The 21,835-nt window shown below is 36.5% G+C and overlaps 1 protein-coding gene across 3 annotated transcripts in view; it reads right to left on the bottom strand.

Moving 5' to 3' along the window:
- The window catches only part of GLCE (glucuronic acid epimerase), a 94,042-nt gene that overhangs the window by 11,021 nt on the left and 61,186 nt on the right, over positions 1-21,835 (bottom strand). For 2 of the 3 annotated variants that reach the window (XM_019725639.3, XM_088797325.1), the window contains exon 2: positions 309-904. In XM_019725639.3, the coding sequence (XP_019581198.2) occupies positions 309-891 (583 nt within the window). In that variant the 5' untranslated portion in view covers positions 892-904. Of the gene's footprint in view, positions 1-308; positions 905-5,744; positions 5,825-21,835 lie in introns of those variants that run through there. The other variant, XM_074327506.2, reaches the window with a different exon arrangement.

Raw genomic sequence — 21,835 nt, 5'->3', positions numbered from 1 at the left:
GATAATAACTGTATATTTTAACTCAAAATTTCTGGAGATGCGGTGCCTTGGCCTTACTGGTAAGAACTTAGATTCTGAGGCAGGTTAATGGGATAATCCTATTTAATCAGGTATGAGCTTATTGCAGCCCTTAAATCATACCAGCTTGAAGGTTGCCCTAGGTTCATCACTGCTAAGTCAGTGATGAAAGGTCTCTTGAAAGTAAGCTACTGTACGTATGTACTTGCTATATAATTAACACCTACAGTTTCCTATTCTTTAACATAGCCAAGATAAAAAGAAGTGCAGTGAAGCACACAGATACCAACCTTCAAGCCCACTTATGCACTTGACTCTGTCTCGGACTTCCACATTGTAGCCTTCGAAGGACATAAACACACCATCAGGGTGATAAGGGGCTCTCTGAGCATAGACTTTGGAATAGCTATGAGAGAACTCAAACCGGTCATAGCCATCATACTGAACCATCTTTCCATAAACGTCAAAATATTTCTCTACCCAAGTGAACGGAAGAAAGATTTCGTTCCCCTCTCGTCTCCCTTTAATCGTGTGTTCATCATTTATGAGGCAGTCAATTTCTTCATATTTGAGCCCTAACACCTTGCTTCCCCCATTGCTGTTGAAGCCACCAGCGACAGGGGGTGCTTTCTGCTGTTCCTGAGGGAAGGCCTCCTCAGACTGTTTGGCCAGGTGGTTCACATAGTTGTTACTCTCAGATGCTGCTGCTCTTTTTTCTAATCCATCCAGTCTGAAGCCACTACTCAAGTGCCGTGGAAACTGGATTGCTTTGTCGCTGGAACACTTATTCCACAGAAGCACTGTGACCAAAGTGAAGAGTGCGCAGATGATAATCAAAGTCTTATAGTTGACCCGAGCTGCCAAGCAACGCATATTCACACCATACCTGCAGAGGCAAGAAGAAACATTCATGCAAAGATGTACTACTGACATTTCATAGGATAAGGTTTTCTTTCTTTTTGGATGCTGAGCAACCACATTAGGGAAATTGTATTAATTGCATGTAATCTAATCAAATTTAAAATGACTAACTCAAACTTTTCAGGAGAGACAAAGAGAAGGCAAGAGGTATTTTCCCCTCTTAAAATGCTCATTACCATGATCCTCTAAAGCAGAGATTCCCACGCTTTCTGTTTCTGGCTCCATCTGTTATTTTAGTAATTTTTTTTTCACAAAGCCCCTAATCCAAATAAATGTCTAATAGTTCCATTTATTAAGTAGCTGGGCCCAAAGAATTTAATACATATTTTTGTCCTGACAACTTACTAGCTGTTTAAAAAAAAGTAACAGGTCTTGTTAAGGTAAACACTGACATCAATGTTGCCAAATCCAACAGTGAGTTTTCAGCACTCATCCTACTTGACCTCTCAGCAGTATGAAATAGTCAAGGACTCCTTATTGAAACACTTTCTTCCCATGCCTTCTGGGGCACCATTCTCTCCTGATTCTCCTTACACCCCACTGGCTGGTCCTCCTCAGCCATCTATGATCACTCCTCTCATCTCCCTGAACCTTAAATATTGCAGTGCCTTTGGATCCCAGTCCTCAGAGCTCTTCTTTCTCTATTCACTCCTGGGTGATCTCACCCAATCTCATAGCTTTAAATACAATTTATATGCTGACTATTCCCCAAAATTCTATCTCCAGGCCAGACCTTTCTTCAGAACTGTAGAACATATATCTAAGTGCAAATCCAAGTAACTGACAGCTTTACGTGGAGGTCAAATGGATTTTTGAAATATAACATCTCAAACTTGACTTCTAATCTTTCCCCTCAAACTGTTCCTCCTTTCCACTGCTCAGACCAGAAATCGTGACTCCTTTCTTGCTCACCCCGTAGACAACAATCAGTAAGGAAATCCTGTTGGCTCTGGCTTCAGATTCTACCCAAAATCTAACCTATTTTCTGTTACCACCATGTCAGAACCACTGTCATCTTGCATTTGGAATGCAGCAGTGACGTCCAAACTGGTCTCCCTGTTCCTACTTTCTACTCCCAAGTCTATTCTCAATGTAGCTTGGCCGTCAGAACGATGTTGTGAAATATAAGCCAGGCCATGTCATTCTAGTCATGATGCGAGAAGAATGTGATGTGTCCCTGCTGGTCACCTGCTGTACCAGCCAGCTGGGATTGCACGCAAGCAGTCCTGGGTTCCCTGGTGCTGGGGTCATTGAGAAAGACGAAAAATTATGGGTTAGTTATTATGTGTGCAACACATGGAATATTTCAGCCTGCTAAGAGTAAAGGGAGTCGTTCTCCTTGCTGATTGCTGCAGTAGCTCTGTAATTTATTGTATGGTTAAATCCACAACTACTTATTTTATTGTTTTTAATCCTCCTTCCCCTTTTCCTCTCAATAAACTCTTTTGGCACCAGTGAGATTAAAAAAAAAAAAAAATCAAACTCCAAAATGAAAATGTTTAATGAAAAATTATACAATAAATTTGTTTTTCTTGTGTAATTTGTAATCCACTCATTTCTTTTACAAGAGAGGGTAAGCGCTGAGTCCTTGCCGCTGTGAAAACAACTTTATTCTCACCCTTCATGAATAGTTTGGCAGGATACAGAATTCCTGGTTGCCTATTATTTTCTTTCAAAAGCTTGTAGGCAATATTTTACTGTCTTAAAGCGTTAAAGGATACTGATGGGAGGTTTGATTTCAGTCTGACGCTTGTCACTTTGTACACGACTTCCCTCTGGTGCTTCTGGTTAACCGAGGCATTCTGCATTCTGCAGTTCATCGAGGAGGCGTTACAGTACATGAGTCACTTTTCAGTATGGTGTGTCCTTTCACCTGAAAACCTGTGTTCTCTTATTCCTGTTTAATGGATGCAGTATCTTCTTGCACCTCTGAGTATATTAGAATTCCTTTTCTCTCTGATTAGCTCTATTTTCTCCAGTGGCAATTTTTCTGGTTATTTTCGTGTCTTTCATGCCGTTAGTTTTCCTCACATGCCTGGTGATCTCTGGTGACTCAGTCATATTTAGGCCTGAGTGACTCACCAGCCAACATAGATTTTCTCTGTTACTGTGACGATGGCCTGTGTTTTGGCTAGATCGCTCTCCTGAGTGGGCTAGGTGTAGGTGGATTGGTAGTGTTCCTTTAGGGTGCACAGGTGGGGAGTCAGCGGCCCTCTAAATGCCAGAATGTAATACAGGCAAACTGATAATACTAGATGGTGTTTTACTTATTTTTTTTTAAAGTCCTTCATTAAAAACACTTACCTGCCAACATTTGAATCATTTTGTCAGCTTTACCTAACATTTAGATCAAGTAAAATAGAAATATAAAGCATTTTGTCCCATCTTTGAGAAGTGACCAACCTCCACGACTCAAGTGAGAGTAATCCTGCTTATGGGAACTAAGCTACCATTATGATGAGGCTCATGAGGGGAAAGTATAGAAAAATCAAAATTAAAAACTTTTAATAACCTTTATGCTCAGATTTTGTTATCTGATACCATTCCATAGTAAAAGCAATCATAGTAAAAGCAATCCGGGCTTCTAGGGAAATGGGTGGATGATTCCAGGTTTGGGGCCTTGCTGTGCCAGAAAACAAAGAAAACTTTTCAAATATCAATGGACCATAATCCAGGGGATCAAAAAAGTAGAGGAGGATAGATAAAACAAGATTGGGAATATACTGATAATTGCTGAAGCTGAAAGGAATGTTGGAGGTTCACTATATTTTTCTCTATACTTTTGTTTATGTTTAAACATTCCCATAATTTAAAAAATAGTATCACAGCAAAAAGACACAGGATAGGAATCAGCCTGAAAGGTCCCCTTCCCCCAGTCAGAGTTGTGAGAATTAGGACTGATGTTAACTGAAACACACTGGATTAATAACAATAAAAAAAACCATGAGTTTATAGTGATATTAAAAAAGGCGAAAGCCAGAAAAACAAACTTATGTCATCTTCTGAACTGGTGAAAATTGGTAACTGAGTGAAAAAATTAATCTATCTGGCCTTTGCAGGAGAACATACCAATAACTCCAGATGTTAAAAAATTCCATTTTACAGAAAAACATGGCTAATAATGTAAACTTTAAAAAAAAAAAATCAGAAAATTAATATTATTGGATCCCTCATGAAATTACTAATTTAGGGAAGTATTATATTCAGGTACATGTTTGACAGGGACCTGGAGATTCATACTGTGCAAAGTAACACCAAATACATTATTTTCTAGTCAAAAGGAGAAAAACATGAAACTCTACAATGAAGGGATTGGATGGTCATTACCCTAACTCTGTGGTCAAATTCAGTTTCATTAGTAGTGGCTCATCCAGATACGATGTGTTTTGATGAGTTACAATAAGACGTACATGACCTATCCTATATCCCAACCAAAAATGATTAACTTGGATCTCTCAGGCCTTAAGATTTAACTTCTAGTTAATAGAAAATAGAAGGGACAGAGGAACAAGTTAAATGTGGAAGCAACCAGACACATTTAGAAGGTGAGACATCCTGTACTCACTAGTGGTATGAAAAGAAAAAGGGAACTGGGTTAGTTTTTCTTAAAGAGATGTACGAGCTATAACAACCAGCTGCGAAAGTTGACATGGATTTAAAAAGAAGGAAAGCAGGAAGGACATATGGAGATTAATTTTAAAAAGGAGGTTAAAAAACAGCAATACAGTAAATTCTCACTTTAGAAAACAATACATATATGTCTTTATTTTCTAATTTTCCATGATTATATTTATTGTTTTTAACCATAAAATTTAAAAAGATCAAAGTCAATTTTGTTAAAATATTGAAAGAAATATAAATTTTAAGTTAAAAATGTCTATATTTAGTTTTCAAAATAGGCACTGAGATTTTTTGGGGGAAGGAGGAGAGACAGAGGAGATAGACAGAGAAAACCTGGAGCACGATATGCAGTGTTAACTAGCTTATTAAAGGTAAAAGTGATCATTTTATTATAATGTTCCTCAAATTGTAGAAAACTGACAGAAACTTTCAAATTTCAAGGGGACTGCATTGACATTTTGCTAAGTATAAACGATAGTAACTTTAAAAGCGAAAACGAGGGTTTTCTGCTGAGTGGTGATAAGCTTCCTACTCACTTTAAAGCTTTTGCCACCTCCATGAACTAGATTAGATTAACCTTTCAAGTTAAAAAAAAAAAATTACTAACCCCTTAAATTCAAAAACCTTGAAACCTCATCTATTGCTGACCCTAAAGATTTATTTTATTAGAAACATAATGCAATAGAAATTGGTTTTAGTAACTTTGGAGACCTAAAACAAAATAACATTCAGTAAGCATCATAAATAAACCGTGGAAAAACTTCTTAGCACAAATAGTTACAAATTAGAGAAAGCAAAATATAACTTAGTTTTCCTTTGGGAGAGCAAACTGTTCTCTTTTAAAATGATTTGCAATTCAAAGAACATTTATACCTTACTTTCTAAATTCATTTTCCTGAGTATTTCAAGTAACTATTAGAGTAATTCAGTAAACATTAAAACTGTGGATATCACGAGTTTTTAAAATATGAAGGGTATATTTCAGTTAAAAACAACCTTTAAATAAACTTGTAAAAGATTTCATTGAAAAAAATTATTGGCTTTTTCTTTTCTCTGAATAATGTAGACTAAAGGCTTGCTTGCTCATTCTTTTCTCTTATTTATATACCTAACAATTTACATTTGCTATAATTCTTTGGTACCAAGTAAACGGAAGGAGTTGCTCAATAGATAATCAAACTGACCGGTTCAATCAGCATCAGTTCAGCAGCTGCTGTGTAGCAGGTAAGGCTCTACCCCTAAAGGCCAGGTTAGTGGGAAACATCTATGTTAAAAAGAAAAAATGTTAGGAGACAAGAACTGTAAACCTCTATGGTGTGAAACAGAGAAGGAAACCTGTAACTCTGCCTTAACTTTCTAAGGTGTTAAGGAAAGCTTCAAGGTGGAATGAGTCAAAGATTGACTGCCAAGCATGCTCCCAGATCACGGTATTTACGATAGCCATTCCCTCTGCCTGGCACTGTTTCTTCAAATATCCACTGGCTTGCTCCGTTACTTCTTCAGGCCCCTGCTTAAGGGTCAATTTATCAAAGAGGCTTCCTCTGACCACCCTATCTAAAATCGCAGCTCTCACCCCATCATTTGCTATGTTCTTATTTAGCTTTATTTTCCTTCAAAGTGTTTATCACCACCTGATATTAAGTGTACACATTCAGATTATTAGCCATCTTCAATCCACTAGAATCTAAATTCCATGAGGCCTGGAATTTGTTTCTCCTGGATCCCCAGTGGCTAGAAATGTATCTGGTTTACAGCAGGCATTCAATAAAGATTTGTTAAATGAACAAACATTGTTAAGTATACAATTTTAGAAATAACAGACATCTGAAATAGACAATTTTTGTTTTCTTTCCCATATTTGGGTATTCTAAAGTCATAATCCATATAAAAATGAACATAACGGACACAACTGAATATGGATTGTGATGTTGTGTATTTGCCAATTCTTTAAAATAGATTTACAATTTAATTACTGCTGTTAGTAATGTTCCATCTGTTTACTGCTTGATAGACCAAGATTTAAATTATAGGCAAATGGTGAAGCATTCTGTGATAGCGCTAACTCAACTGTCTAATATTTCTGGTGGTTAGGCCTCTCCCAGTAATGAAAACAAGCAGTATTCTCTGTCAATTATAATAAAGTTCAAACTGAGAAGGTAATTTTGCTAGTCCATTTTTTTTTTTTAATAACAAAGCTAAAATAATCTTTGATACAAGCGGCTCACAATGCTTCACATAAGATTATATTTCTGGGCAAACATCCCCCCAAAATTGAGCTGGAGTATATGGTATATTACATTATTTGCATTCCATAGATGAAAAGACTAAGGTACAACAGCCCACAAGAGCTTCACTAAGGAAGAGGACAGGGACAAAACCAATATAAATGAGAACTTAGTGCTCGCTTCGGCAGCACATATACTAAAATAAACGAGAACTTAAACATGATAAAAAATTGTTTCTCCAACTCATAGACACAGACAATAGTTTAGTGGTTACCAGAGGGTAAGGGGGGTGGGGGTGGGAGATGAGGGTAAGGGGGATCAAATATATGGTGATGGAAGGAGAACTGACTCTGGGTGGTGAACACACAATGGGATTTATAGATGATATAATACAGAATTGTACACTTGAAATCTATGTAATTTTACTAACAAATGTCACCCCAATAAATTAAAAAAAAAAATTGTTTCTCCGTATTTTATGGATGACGAAACTGAGGCTTTGTGATGTTAAGTGATTTACCCTAGGTCATTTGATTATTTGACAGTTCACTTGAGATTTGAACTTAAGTTTGTTTGATTCCAAACCTTGTGTACTAATGGACATGTCATAGGGTATCTTTGAACAGATATATATTGTACTTCAGAAGCTGATTATTACCCTTCCTCAGGAGATATTCTAATTTATTACAGGTTAACAGTTATGAATTGAATTCAAACACTGACAGGTCTTATTCTAGACAAAGTTGAATTTTAATCTTGAATCAATAGTTTGCAAAGGTAAAACATAGTTTTAGGAAAAGTTATCTAGTTATTGTAAAAATTTATTTGCATATTTGAATGGAATTTTTAAACTTTCTTCAAATCCAACAGTATAATTACATGCCATATTAACATAAGAGTAGAAGTGAGAGTCATAATTATGAATATTTATGCATATATAGTCTAATAAAGATATCTTGTCTCCAGGTGGATTAAAATAATTAAGCCCTTGAAAACAGGATTTCCACTGGCCTCACAAATCCAGCAACAGCTTACAAATGCGTTACAGAGCTGCATTTTTGCAAATAATTATGATGATGATCTGGGTAACTTGGGGAAGCAAAACCTTTCTCCAGAGATAGAAATGGAGCATAATAACAGTATCACCAACCCACGCTAATTTGAAGCTTTGAAAATAATGTATGTGTCGGTGTTCTAAAAATCCTAAGGTGGCAGTATATAGAAGGAGAGTAGCATTAGTATAAAAGTTAAGAGTGTAAAAAGGTATAAATCTTAAAATAAAAATATTTTCATTTCAAGATTGTCTCATTAGCCATGCCAAAAAAAAACAACAAAACAAAAACCACAACCTGGAATATACATGCTTTAACTTTTTTTTCTACTTGGTTTAATTTCTGGAAAGAACGTATACTCTTGGACATAGAATGTATATAATTACTCTCAGAAACTACCAGTGACATCAAAGCTCAAATTTATCTGCTCAGTTACTCAACAGAAATCTGCTTTGAAGCAACTTAAACCAATACTTTTGCTTTATCTGCTATTCTCCTGTAAACATACCCATTGCCATGAAGGAAAAAAACACAAAACAAAAATGAAAATATGAAAAATGGGGAATATAATCAATAACGATGTAAAGACTATGTAGGGTGTCAGATGGGTACTGGACTTATCCGGGGGATCACTTCGTAATTTATATAAATGCCTAACCACTACGCTATATACTTGAAACTAATGTAAAATACATTGAATGTCAACTAAAATTACACAAACACACAAACACACAGTCACGGGATATAAAGTACAACATAGGGAATACAGTCAATGGTATTGTAATAGCTACGTACGATGTCAGAGGGGTACTAGACTTGGGGGGTTATCACTTTGGAAGGGGTGTAAATGTCTAATCATTATTTTGTACACCTAAAACTAACAAAAACAAGAAAACAAAAAATGAAAAGCTTCAAACTGCAGCAATAAAGGATAACCTTCCAATAAAGAATATATTAATTGTATAAATGAACACTCAAAATAGAACTTGGGAGTTGGGGGAAGGCGCATTTGTACTGTGCGCTATTTGCAAGAAGAGCTGCGACTACCTGGTTGGTGTCTTCTATTAGCCCACAATGTGGAAGCTCACATTCTTTTTTCTTTTCCAATTAAAAAAAAAAATCATAGTAAAATACACATAACATAAAATTTACCATCTTAACCATTTTTAAGTGTACAGTTAAGTGGTATTAAATACATTCATACTGTTGTACTACTATCACTACTATTCACCTCCATAACTCTCATCTTGTAAAACTGAAACTCATTAAGGATTAAACAACAACTCCCTATTCCTCTCTCCCCACCAGACCCTGGCAACCACCAATCTACTTTCTGTGTCTATGATTCTGACTACTCTAAGTATCTCGTATAAGTGAAATCACACATGTACAGTATTCGTCTTTTTGTGACTGGCCTATTTCACTTAGCATAATGACCTCAAGTTTCATCCATGTTGTAGCACGTCAGAATTGCCTTCCTTTATAAGGCTGAATAATACTCCATTGTATCTATATACCACATTTGCTTATCTATTCATCAATTGATGGATACTTGGGCTCTTCTACTTCTTGGCGATTGTGAACAATGCTGCTATAAATATGGGTGTACAAATATCTTTTCGAGACCCTGTTTTCAATTCTTTTGGATATACACCCAGAAGTAGAATTGCTGGATCACATGGTAATTCTATTTTTAAGTTTTTGAGGAACCACCATTTTGTTTTTCAGAGCAGCTTTAACTTATTATTTACATACCCACCAACAGCGCACAGGGTTCCAATTTCTCCACATCCTCACCAACACTTGTTATTTTGGTTTTTGCTTTTTAAAAGCAGCCATCCTAATGTATGTGAGGTAGCATCCAATTGTGGTTCTGATACACGTTTCTCTAATGATTAGTGATGTTGGGCATCTTTTTATTGTTCTTATTGGTCATTTGTACATCTACTTTGGAGAAACGTCTATTCAAGTCCTTTGCCCATTTTTGAATTCGGTTGTTTTTTTGTTACTGAGTTTTAGGAGTTCGCTATATATTCTGGATTTTAATCCCTCCTTAGATATATGATTTGCAAATATTTTTTCCCATTCTGTGGGTTGCCCTTCTACTTTGTTGATAGTGTTTACTGATGAATAAAATGTAATTTTCATGTAGTCCAATTTGTCTATTTTGTCTTTTGTTGCCGATGCCTTTGGTGTCATAGTCAAGAAACCACTGCCAAATCTAATGTTGTGAAGCTTTTGTCCAATGTTTTCCTCTAAGAATTTTATAGTTTTAGGTCTTACATTTAGTTCTTTGATACATTTTTGAGTTAACTTTTGCATGTGGTGTGTGATAGGCGTCCAACTTCATTCTTTTGCATGTGGATGTCCAGTTTTCCAGCAACACTTGCTGAAGAAGACTGTCCTTTCTCCATTAGATGGTCTTGGCACTCCTGTCAAAAATCATTTGACCATATACGCCAGGATTTATTTCTGGGCGCTCTACTCTGTTTCATTGGTCTATATGCCTGACATTATGACAGAGAGTATGTTTTCATTGCTGTTGCTTTGTAGTAGTAAGTTTTAAAATTAGGAAGTGTGAGCCTTCCAGTTTTGTTCTTCTTTCTGAAGACTGCTTAGGCTATCTGGGGTCCTTTAAGATCACAGAACACCTCATTGTTATTTTGTTCTCTGCATACCATCTCTATGTGCTGTAAATGTTAATTATTAACTATCCCGTACCCACTAATGTAAACGAAGTGTCTTTTAGTTTTACTTTTTATCCAATCCCAGAGATTTCCCCACTTTGCTTTCTCCCACCCCCTGAATCTACCACTAACAGATTTCATGTAACTCTCCTTATGTCTCCTCCTTTTATTCTAATGTATAAAATAAGCTGCAAAATGGCCATTTTCTGGAGTATTTTCTCAATCCGTTGAGATTTTGCTTCCTGGCAATTGTCATCAGTTTGGCTCAAATAAGCTCATAAAAATTCCCCACAGGTATGGACATTCCTTATGTCGACAGTATCAAGAGTGTGCTGTTGTCTTGTACTGAGCGCCACATTCCTCTTTTTAGTGGTTGCAGAGTCTTATCTCAGATTCTGTCCTGGGTTATTTCCTATAAACCAGTACCTGGATCTACAACTTGATAAAAGTAGGGTTTGATTTTTCAGCAAGAAGACTTTATGGTAGAAGTATGAACTTTCACTAGGAAGCGTGTAATATCTGATAGTCTCTCTTTTTGTTACATTAGGATTAATCTGTATGTTGAGGTGTTGTCAGTCTGATCCAGCCATTATAAAGTTCTCCATTAGCAGTCCATCTAATAGTTTTAGCAATCACTGATGACTGTTTCACTAGGGATAAAAAAATGGTGCTATTCTAATCCTATCAGCCCTTCTTAATGTATGAGCTGAAATACTTCTGCAAAGAAAATCTCGCCCTTGCCATCTATTTGGTTATCCTGAGGTATATAGTTTGTATAGGAAAGGCAGAATTAATGCTTGAATCTTTCCTTTTATTTACCAATTTTAGAAATAATGAATTGGCTTCCTAATAACCTCCAAAAATAAACAGTTTTTCAGTAATATATGAACTCACAAATTTTAGACATATCCATTATCCATTGCAGTTATTACTTTTTGATGCTCAAATTATCCTATCTTTCGTCAGTGCAAATCTCTTCAAGCTCGCATCTTTTGACACAACCCAAGTAGTTTCTGATAGCTTTCCTGCTTTCTTGTAGGACAAAATATCCTGAGGTCATCATGTATACTTCCTGCTAAAGATCTGAAACAGCCATTCTTCAAAGAGTTCTAGTTGCTTTCAGTGGGAATATCTACATTATTTCTAATAGAAATTTCTTGACATTTCTATATTTCAGGTATATGAACAGTGCTTTTCCAAGTTTCAGTGCTGGTGTACTATTTTTGATATATTTAATCATTTCAGTGGTGACTGGAGGTGTGTGGTTAGAGGGAGTCAGATACCTGTACCCAGACTGCTCTCTGAATCTGTTGGGATCGGGTTTTGTTGCTAGTAGCAGACACCAGAAACAAATCCTTTTATGTTCCAGCCATTGGTATTTTTCACTCATGTAAAAGGAACCGTTGACCCCAAGAAGAATACACCTGCCAAAAAGGACTCCTTGTGGTTAACTGGGCTCAAATTCATAACTAGAGCCTAGCAGCCATTGTTTGCAGAGGTCTGTCACGCATGCTGCATTTCAAGGAAAAGCCAGACTGGGCTCCAAGCCTCCTGCACTGTGCTCCTGCTGCCTAGCGGACCCTTGTAAGAGAGCTCCTACCGTATTTCAACCAATAGGACTGAGACTCTCCCTGTCCAATTGGAGCTGTGCAGCTATATCCTTATTTGCATCTTTACCAACCAATATGAGTGGTTCCGTTCAGATCAATCAGGACAGTGCTTTTTGGGCCAATCAAACTGAGGATTTGGAGGCCTCACCTGCATGAGAATGAACCAATCAGGGACCTCAGGTGGTCACTACTGTCTATATAAGCCACCTTCACTTCTGCCTCATGGGAGCCCACTTTAAGTTTCCATCAAAGACTGCGTTTCCCATCTAGAGCTGTAACAGTGGAACTGGAACTGTCAGCTGATGTGGAACTGTCAGCTGACGTGGAACTGTCTTGTCAGAGTGGAGCAGAGCTGTAATACAGGGGCCCCCTTGCCTAGGCTGCCTCAGCCGGGCGCCTTGCCGGAGCCGTTCCACAGCTGTGCTTATCATAATTGAGTGGTATCACTATTGAGCTGTCTTACAACTGTGCTGTTCCACAGCCACGCTGTGGCACAACTGAACTGTTTGCACTGAATAAAGTCTCTCCCCCTTCACCACACCCCATATTGGGGACTCCTGCGGGTGACTTGACAACGAGGCTTTCGTTGGACAAAACCCAGAAGGAGGCAGTCTGGAGCTAACACGAACCTGCAGCATCAGGGACCTAGGCACTGTCTATCTTTCTACATCACACGGTGCCCAAGAAAGCTACCAAAGCCTCAGCCACAGTGTCTGTGTCATAGCCCAGAAAGAAGAGGAAAGACAGAAGGGCAAAAGAGCACTTCTCTCAGCAGAGTATCTTATCCCTGTGGGTACTCCATAAGTATTAAACTGGAATCTGCCTTCTTCAGTCATACTGAAGGTATGTATCTTAGTCACTGTTTATAATCATGTACATTTTCAAACTATTGGCTTGTGTTACCTAATATGGCCACCTAGTCTTCCCATAGTCCAGAGCTTGCGCTACAAATCACCCCCAGTACTCCATGGACAGGTCAACCTGCTACCCTCATCTATATCAAATCTGCATGAGACACATTTAGGTTTTTTTTAAAAACCACCAAATCACATTTGAATGATAAAGGAAATTGTTACTTTTTTTTTTGAGGGGGTAGGGGGCAAGGTTACAGGGAAAGGAAATATTTAATGGGTAGATTTACCACATGCCAGGTGCTATACATACTTTCAGTTACTGAAATCAAACCTGAACAAGGAGTTCTTGTCATCACCAGCATAGTTGAGCAAACTGAGTAGTTTTAACTCTACTGAAGGAAAAATACTAGCAAGCACATAGTGGGGTTTAAACCTAGATTTATCTGGCTTCAAAGTACAGGTTCTTTATATCAGACCACAATAAAATCTGATCTGGCTCCAAGTCACTGCTTTCTCACCAACGACATCAAAGCAGAATGATCTGCCCTTGGTTTGTGCCGACATCTTAAACTGCTAGTATTATGTGCAGCTGTTTCTGAAACTAAACTTTGTTTTTGAAAAGAGCTTCTAAAGGTATTCAGCTTAATTCTCTCTCACGTTGAAAGCAATAATATAAAGAACTAGGACAGGAATGTTTTTTAAAGAGCAAACAGCAGCTTTGTATCCAGAAAAGCTAAACAATTATAGTGTGGCTAAAATGTTCTTTGAAGTATTGTATAGTATTTAACTAAAAAAGGTCTCTGCTTCTTCTAAGCAATGTGTCAAACTAAGCATATGCTACATAAATAAATCAGTTCAGAAAGGAGTTTCGGCTGCCCAGCTGTGTAAGATTTCTCCCCTCATTAGGAAAGCCAGGCGAACGAAAACCCAATGATGTGTTTACGCTGCACGGCTCATACATGGGGGGCTTTACAATACAAATTGGTAGAACTATCTTAAGAAGTTCTTCAATGGTTAGCTGCTGATAAGTTTTCATGAAGTTTGGTGCAACCCCACAAAACAGCAATGACAGAAGGGGAAAGGTTCATCAAGTTGCTTGCTTACAATAATTTAAAACAATCATAAGGCATAAAGGTATAGTCTTGGCTATGCAAAAGCTGTACATGGAAGAAATCAGTGCCCAAGCTGATTTTTAAATGTGAGAAATTATTGGGCTAGTTGTTGACACAGAAATAGAATGCAGTTCTGAGCTACTTCACAAAGCAATGCAGAAAGCATCACATTGGAAAAAATGACGGCGAGAATGTGCTAACAGGAATCATGTGAGAACAATCTGTCAGGTTGTTAGATTATACTGTAAACTCTAATTGTTGGTTGACTTAGTGTTTTTCTAATGTTTATGATAAAAAGAAACATCTACTATACCAGCCTTCAGACACTGTATAAATTTTTGCAATTAAAAAAACATGGTAAGGTTAGCACCTATAGTTTAGATTTCTCTTAATAATAGTTAACAGAATAGCACAGCAAGGAGACAGAGAAAGAAGGACCTTTATAAAAAGGGAAGGACACGAAGAGACTAGCAATTCTGAATGATGTAATCACATAATTCTCTTAATTCTCAAAGTGGGTATTCTCTCCATTTTCTAGATAGGAAACTGATCGGGAGTCAACTGTTGCCTCAAGCATCTACTTACTGGCTTTGCTACCACGGCCAGTTACTTCACTTCTGTGAAGCACAGTTTCCTCATCAGTGAAACAGCACTAGTACTATCTACATCTTAGGTACTTCACATGGTGGTCTTGAGGGTTAAATGAGATAATGTGTATATATATATATATATCTAAAAAAATCTGGAAATGTTAGTTTCATTTTTCTTTTTGCAGAGGATATTAATCTGTCCAAAGTCTATAGCTAGAAACCAGATTAAAGGACTAGAACTCAATTTTTGAACACTTAGTTCAGTGTTTGCCATTGCACTACATTTTCACTGTACTTCATTTCTTACCATTTATCTTCCTACTATTACAGCACGCTAATTAAAAAAAAAAAGTATGTCCCACAAGCCATGTAGTACCCTCCAAATTTTGAAAACCGTTAACACGTTTTTCATCCCCAATTTCTAATAGCGGGCTCAGAATTCTCAGTGAGATGTCTCATTTTAGATTATCTAAGACTAAGGGATCTATGAACTAGTCCCTCAAGAGAATGCCATACTAACCCAGAAATTCTAAACCTAAATAAATTATGAACATAAATGTTTACAAGTTTATTCATAATAATCCAAAACTGGAAAAAACCCAAATGTCCATCAAACTGGTAATTAGATAAACTGTGGTTCACTCATACAATGAACACAAGTCCTCAATAAACAGATACCTGGTATCTGCAACAACATGGATGAATCCTAAAAGTATTTTGGTAAGTGAAAGAAGTCAGACACATAGGATTCCATTTATATGACATTCTGGAAAAAGCAAAACTACAAGGATAAAAGTTAAATCAGTAGTGGCAGGGAGGGATTGACTATAAAAGGGGCACGAGGGACTTGTGGGGTGGTAATGGAAATGTTCCAGATTTTGATTGTTGTGGTGCAGGTTACATGACTGTATACGTCTGTCAAAACTCATCTAACTGTACACTTTTAAAGGAGTGCGTTTTATTGTATGTTAATTATACCTCAATAAATCTGATTTTTAAAACAACTTGTAAAATTAGTCAAGAATAAATGCATTTCTAGTTTCTTGAGTAATAAATACTATGAAAATATAGAAGAAACCAATCAAATAGGTCAAAAGGATAATATATTTTGGAAAAAACCTGAGTTTTTTTTGTTTTAAAGATTTTATTGGGGAAGGGGAACACGACTTTATTGGGGAACAGTGTGCACTTTCAGGATTTTTTTTTTCCAAGTCAAGTTGTTGTCCTTTCAATCTTAGTTGTGAAGGGTGCCATTCAGCTTCAAGTTGTTGTCCTTTCAGTCTTAGTTGTGGAGGGCGCTGCTCAGCTCCAGGTCCAGTTGCCATTGTTAGTTGCAGGGGGCGCTGCCCACCATCCCTTGCGGGACTCGAGGAATTGAACTGGCAACCTTGTGGTTGAGAGCCCACTGGCCCATGTGGGAATCGAACCGGCAGCCTTCAGAGTTAGGAGCACGGAGCTCCAACCGCCTGAGCCACCGGCTGGCCCCTGAGCTCTTGAGTCTGATAGATCTAAATTTGAATACCATACTGGTAAACTGGACAATCTTGGACAAGTTAGGTAACCTTTCCAAATCTCAATATTCTCATCTGTGAAGCTGAAATAATACTTTCTACTTTACAAAGTAGTTGTAAGATTAACTGAACAATTAATTTGGTTCCTACCACATAGTAGGCAAACAAAGGAAAATGTCTATGAACATTTAAGTCAATAAAGAAAGAGTAACTGGGGTGACCGGATGGCTCAGTTGGTTAAAGCGCAAGCTCTAAATAACAGGGTTGCCAGTTCGATTCCCACATGGACCAGTGAGCTGCGCCCTCCACAATTAGATTGAAGGACAGCAACTTGGAGCTGATGGGCTCTGGAGAAGCCCAATATTCCCCAAATTAAAAGGAAAAAAAAGGTATCCATCTATCTGTATCAGTTCATTCAATCAATACATTATTTGTTAAGCATCTATTATATGTATGTTAACATTTTCCAAACAAGCAATCTGAACAAAAGAGAAGTACATGTCCCCCTGAAAAGAACACCTTTCTCTAAGCTTCTGTAATTTTTATTATCTCATAAAAGTTGATAAGAACAGCAATCAAGAAGCAAATACAATCTGACTTTCCACAGAATGATATATTGGTACGGAGCATAAATTTTACCAACAGTAAGTGTGAATTAAGTAAGATTTAAGCTAAGATTTCCCAGATGTACAATTTTTCTAAACAAACAGGAAGATTACCAAATTGAATTAACTTCAGCACTGTAGGAACTTTCATTTAACTCCTATTTAAGACCTTACTGCATGCTGAGCAAGGGTATAGATACTTTTTATTGGTTTTTAAATTTGAGATGAATGTAAATTGCAACACAAATTCCATTCACCTGAATTAATAAGGTGGCTGAAGTAGAAATGAAATTTATCCAAAACAGTATTTCTTAATGTATAGAAATACATTTCTATACATTTTCTAATGGTTGAAACTAAGGTTTCACTGACATGTACAAAAACAGTCTCAGATCTTGGCACTGGGATTATTTATAAGGGTGAAACTTGAATTACAAATATTTGGCAAAGAGAAAATTATATTCTGTTTTTCTTCCCAAATCAAAATCCTTTTCTTCATAAATGTATGTATGTGTATGATATCTATTCCATATAGCTATATCTATATATACATATATTTTCTTCCTGCAACAAACCCCACCATATAGCCCACACACTGCTTCACGTTTTTTTAAAAATTGTTCCGTCAACATAGAATTTAGAATATCATCCCACCTCTCATAAGCTTTAGATTTCAAACTGTGGCAAATATTGATTAAGGAATAAGAAATTAAGATGATACACAAATCTTCTCGATTAAGCCAACCACAAAGCAGCTATGACCTCCAAACAATCCAATAGGAATCTAGGTTATAAACTGAGCTCCTCTTATGCCCTGTGACACATACTTGTAATAAGGATAGAGCTCATTCTTTTTCGTTAGTACCAAAATTCCACCTCTAGGAAGCAGAGTGAATTTAAAAAGAAACTTAATGTTATACATTGAATTTGAAGATGTGACACCAATGTTTTCTACCCCCTTACAAGAGTGGGGTTGGGAAGGCGAAAGGTGTTCAAGCATGTTATTGATGTCTGTCTCTTGACTGACAAATTCTTCTAGCACTTTCTTGGTGTAAATTTACATAGTCTAAATGCAGAAATGAAACAAGGAGATTTTATTTATAAGCTAAAAATAAACATAACATCAGTGAACTTTTCTCATTCTCCACTTTAATTACGTGACTGAGGTCATAGAAATTTGGTGGTTTCAAGACTTTTGGGGGGGATAATATGGAAAACATATGAAAAACATGTTTTTCATATACTTTAGACCTGAAACTCTTGGAGGTTACAGAGTACCTAACGTTAAATATGCCCAACCGGAACTACTTTTGTGTAAGAACTCCTTAAGATGACTCATCAAATTCTAAGCCAGTACACCTTCCTTCAGCCTTTCCAGGAAATGAGAAATTACCCTAAAATGCCCAAATATGGATATTCTACAATCTATAGTAATGTCAAGTAAGTTATGTCTTTACATTTCTTTACATTCTTAGAACAGCATTTCTCATTTGTATATTCTCTGGCTCATTCCTTCCGGTCTGCTGCTTCCTCCTCCCCAGACAGCACATCCTCCACTCAAACAGAAACACTCTCAATTAGTCCATGATTTTAGACTAATCTAAACCTTGTAACTCCAAGGATGAATATTTTCACATAACCTTGTTGTTGCATTTATATCAGAAAATAAACTCCTTGAGAAGAGAAACCACGTATGAATGGATTTTCCCCCTCCCAAAGTGCCTAAGGCAATGCTGGTTTTATTTTTCTTCCATATAATGATCTAATTATTCTTGGAATATATTTGAATAAGTCCTATGAATATAATTCCTATCTCAAATTCTACTTTGCCACCCTACACACTGAGTTATATCTCCCCTGTAAAGAGAAGTAGCCAGTGAAACTCATTTTGGACTTCTGGTCTCCAGAACTATAAGATAATAAGTTTGTGCTGTTTTAAGCCACTGTTTGTGGTAGTTTGTTACAACAGCAATAGGATACTAATACAGCTAGCAATTCGTAAACCTCAATATTTACAATTTTTACTGACCCCTGGTTATAGATACTTACATAGAATCTGCACCTTAATACTACTTCAATGATTAGGTTTGCAGGCGTAATCTTCTGGCTAGTGAGAAAGCAAATCCCAATTAGAAGGAAAACACTAAAGCTAAAAAAAAGGAGGGATAAATCATGCATCTTGTGATGGAATACATCTCAACAAACATCAGTTACTGAGGGACAATGCTGACGTTCCCAACCATAATTGTGTATTTGTCTATTTCTCCTTTCAGTTCTACTAGTTTTCCTTCATCTATTTTAAAGCTGTGTTATCAGATGCCTATGCATTTAGAATTTTTATATCCTTTTGATGAATTCACTCCATTTCCATTTTGGAATATCTCTTATTTCTTGCTCATAAATCTACATTATCTGATATTCATATAGGTACTCCAGTTTTCTTTTGATTAGTGTCTACATTGTATGTCATTTCTCATTTGTTTTCTTTTAACGTGTATCTTTATATTCAAAGTTTCTTGTAGATGGTATATAATTGAGTTTCGTTTTAAAAATCTAATCAATCTCTTTTAACTAGGGTGTTTAGACCATTTACATTTAATGTGATTATTGATAAGGTTGGATTTAAATCTCTATCTTGCTATTTGTCTATTTGTCTCATCTTTTGTTCTTTCCAATAGTCCTATCCTCTTTTAGTGAGTAATTTTTATGATTCCATTTTATCTCCACCATTGATTTATTAGCTAAACGTTTGGCTTTTTTTACTTCTATTTATGTTATAGACACACAAGAATAAAAATACCTTTTTATTCTTGTTTTAAGTAATTTTCTTTAAGGAAAAAATTCTTAAATGAGGGGAAAATGGAATGTATATTTCCCCACCTATTTACATTTCCAATGCTCTTCATTTCCTTCAGTAGATGCAAATTTCCACCTGATATCATTTTCTTTCTGCCTGAAGAACTACTTTTCACATTTATTATAGTGCAGATCTGTTGGTGACAAATTCTCTCTGCTTTGTTTATCCAAAAAAGTCTTTATTTTGCCTTCCTTTTGGAAAGATCTTTTTTGCCAGGTATAGAGTTCTAGGTTGAGTGTTTTTTCTTCTTCTTCTTCCAGTACTTTAAGGATGTCATTTCACTGTCTTCTGACATGCATAGTTTCTGACAAGGTCTACATTAATTTGTATGTATCTGTTCATCTGTTATTTAAGGTTATGTTTTTTTTCCTGTGGCTCCTTTTAAGATAATTTTAAAGATTTCTGTCATTTGGTTTCAATGATTTCATTATTGTGCCTGGTTCTTCTGCTTGGAGATTTGTGAACTTCTATAATCTGTGGGTTTATAGTTTTCAACAAACTTGGTAAATATTTACCCACTGTTTCTAAATGAAATATTTTTTGTCTCCACATCTCCTTCTGAAACTTGTTATACTTGTGTTAAACTGCTTGATATTGTCCCAGAGCTCACTGATACTGTGTTCTTTTCTCTCCCCCAAGTTTTTTCTTAGTGTTTCATTTTAGATAGTTGCTATTGCTGTGTCTTCAGGTTTTAACTCATCTTTTTCTCCTTCAATGTTTAATCTATTAATCTCATTTGCTGTATTTTCCATTTCAGATATTATACTTTTCATCTCTAAAAGTTCTACTTGGGTCTCTGTTTAAAAATAACTTCCATTTCTCTCCTTGGAATGTTCATGTTTTCCTCTATCCTTCTGAACATATGGAGTATATTTATAATTGCTGCTTTAATGTCCTTGTCTGCTAATTCAGTCATCTGTGTCATTTCTCCTTTCCTATTGCTTGATGTTTGTCCTAGTTATGGGTCATATTTTTCTGCTTCTTTGCATGTATGGTAATTTTTTATAGGATGCAAAACATTAAGAATTTTACATTGTTAGGTACTATTTTTTTCAGATTTGTTATGGATATTTCTCTTTCATGCTTAGTCTTCACTACACAAATATATTGCATATTTTTAAAAGCAGAAAATGCTATTTGTAGCAGATATGAGTGGACAAATGAGTTTACCTGCAACAAACTTTAAGTGTACAGTACAGTACTGTTAACTATAAACACAATGTTATACAGCAGATCTCTAGAACTTTTTCATCTTGCATAACCAAAACTTTATAGCCACTGAACAGCAACTCCCCATTCCCTCTAGCATCTAGCAACCACTATTCCTTCTGCTTCTATGAGATTGACAACTTTAGATACCTTATATAAGTGGAATCATGCAGCATTTGTTCCTTTTAGAACTGGCTTATTTCACTTAGCTAAGGTCCTCAAAGTTCATCCATGTTTTTGCATGAAAGAATTCCTTTGTTTTTAAAGGCTCAATAATATTCCATTGTATGTATATACCACACATTCTTTATCCATTCATCCACTGATGGACAGTTAGATTGCTTTCCATACCTTGGCTATTGTGAATAACACTTCAATGAACATAGAAGTGCAAATACCTCTTTCAGATCCTGATATTAATTATTTTGGAGAAATACCTAGATGTGGGACTGCTGGATCATATGGCATGGATTTTTGGTATTCCTTTAAACGTTTTAGAGCTTTGTTCTGGGTGTACTTAAGTTACTTGGAAACAGTTTGATTGTTTCAAGGCTTACCTTTACACTTTGTTAAGTGGGACCAGAGTAGCTTTTAATCTACGCCAATGCCCTTTTTAAGACTTTACCCAATGCCTGTCTATTAGGAGGTCTTTCCATTCTGGCTGCTGAGGCCACCTTACTCTCTGTAATCTCTGAGGGCTTTTCTTCCTACTCCTTCCAGTGGTTCTTTTCCTACTGCTGAGTAGTTACTTCACATGTATGTACAGATTGATACTGAGCCAAAGATTTGAAGGGGCCCTTTACAGGTCTCTGAGAGCCTCAGAGACTCTCCCGTTGTGTAGCCCTCTCCTTTCCAATATTTTGCCCTCAAAATTTTAGCTTCTCATCTCTGACTCCCAGACTCAATCCTGTGACATTCCTGGGCTATTTAGGTTTCCTCTCCCTGCAATGTGCCTTAGAAACA

The sequence above is a fragment of the Rhinolophus sinicus genome, chromosome 3 (genome assembly GCF_057876585.1).
Source record: "Rhinolophus sinicus isolate RSI-liver-muscle chromosome 3, RSI-T2T, whole genome shotgun sequence".
Lineage (NCBI taxonomy): Eukaryota > Metazoa > Chordata > Mammalia > Chiroptera > Rhinolophidae > Rhinolophus > Rhinolophus sinicus.
Note: the sequence above shows the minus strand (reverse complement) of the source record. Positions and strands in the feature narration are given on the sequence as shown.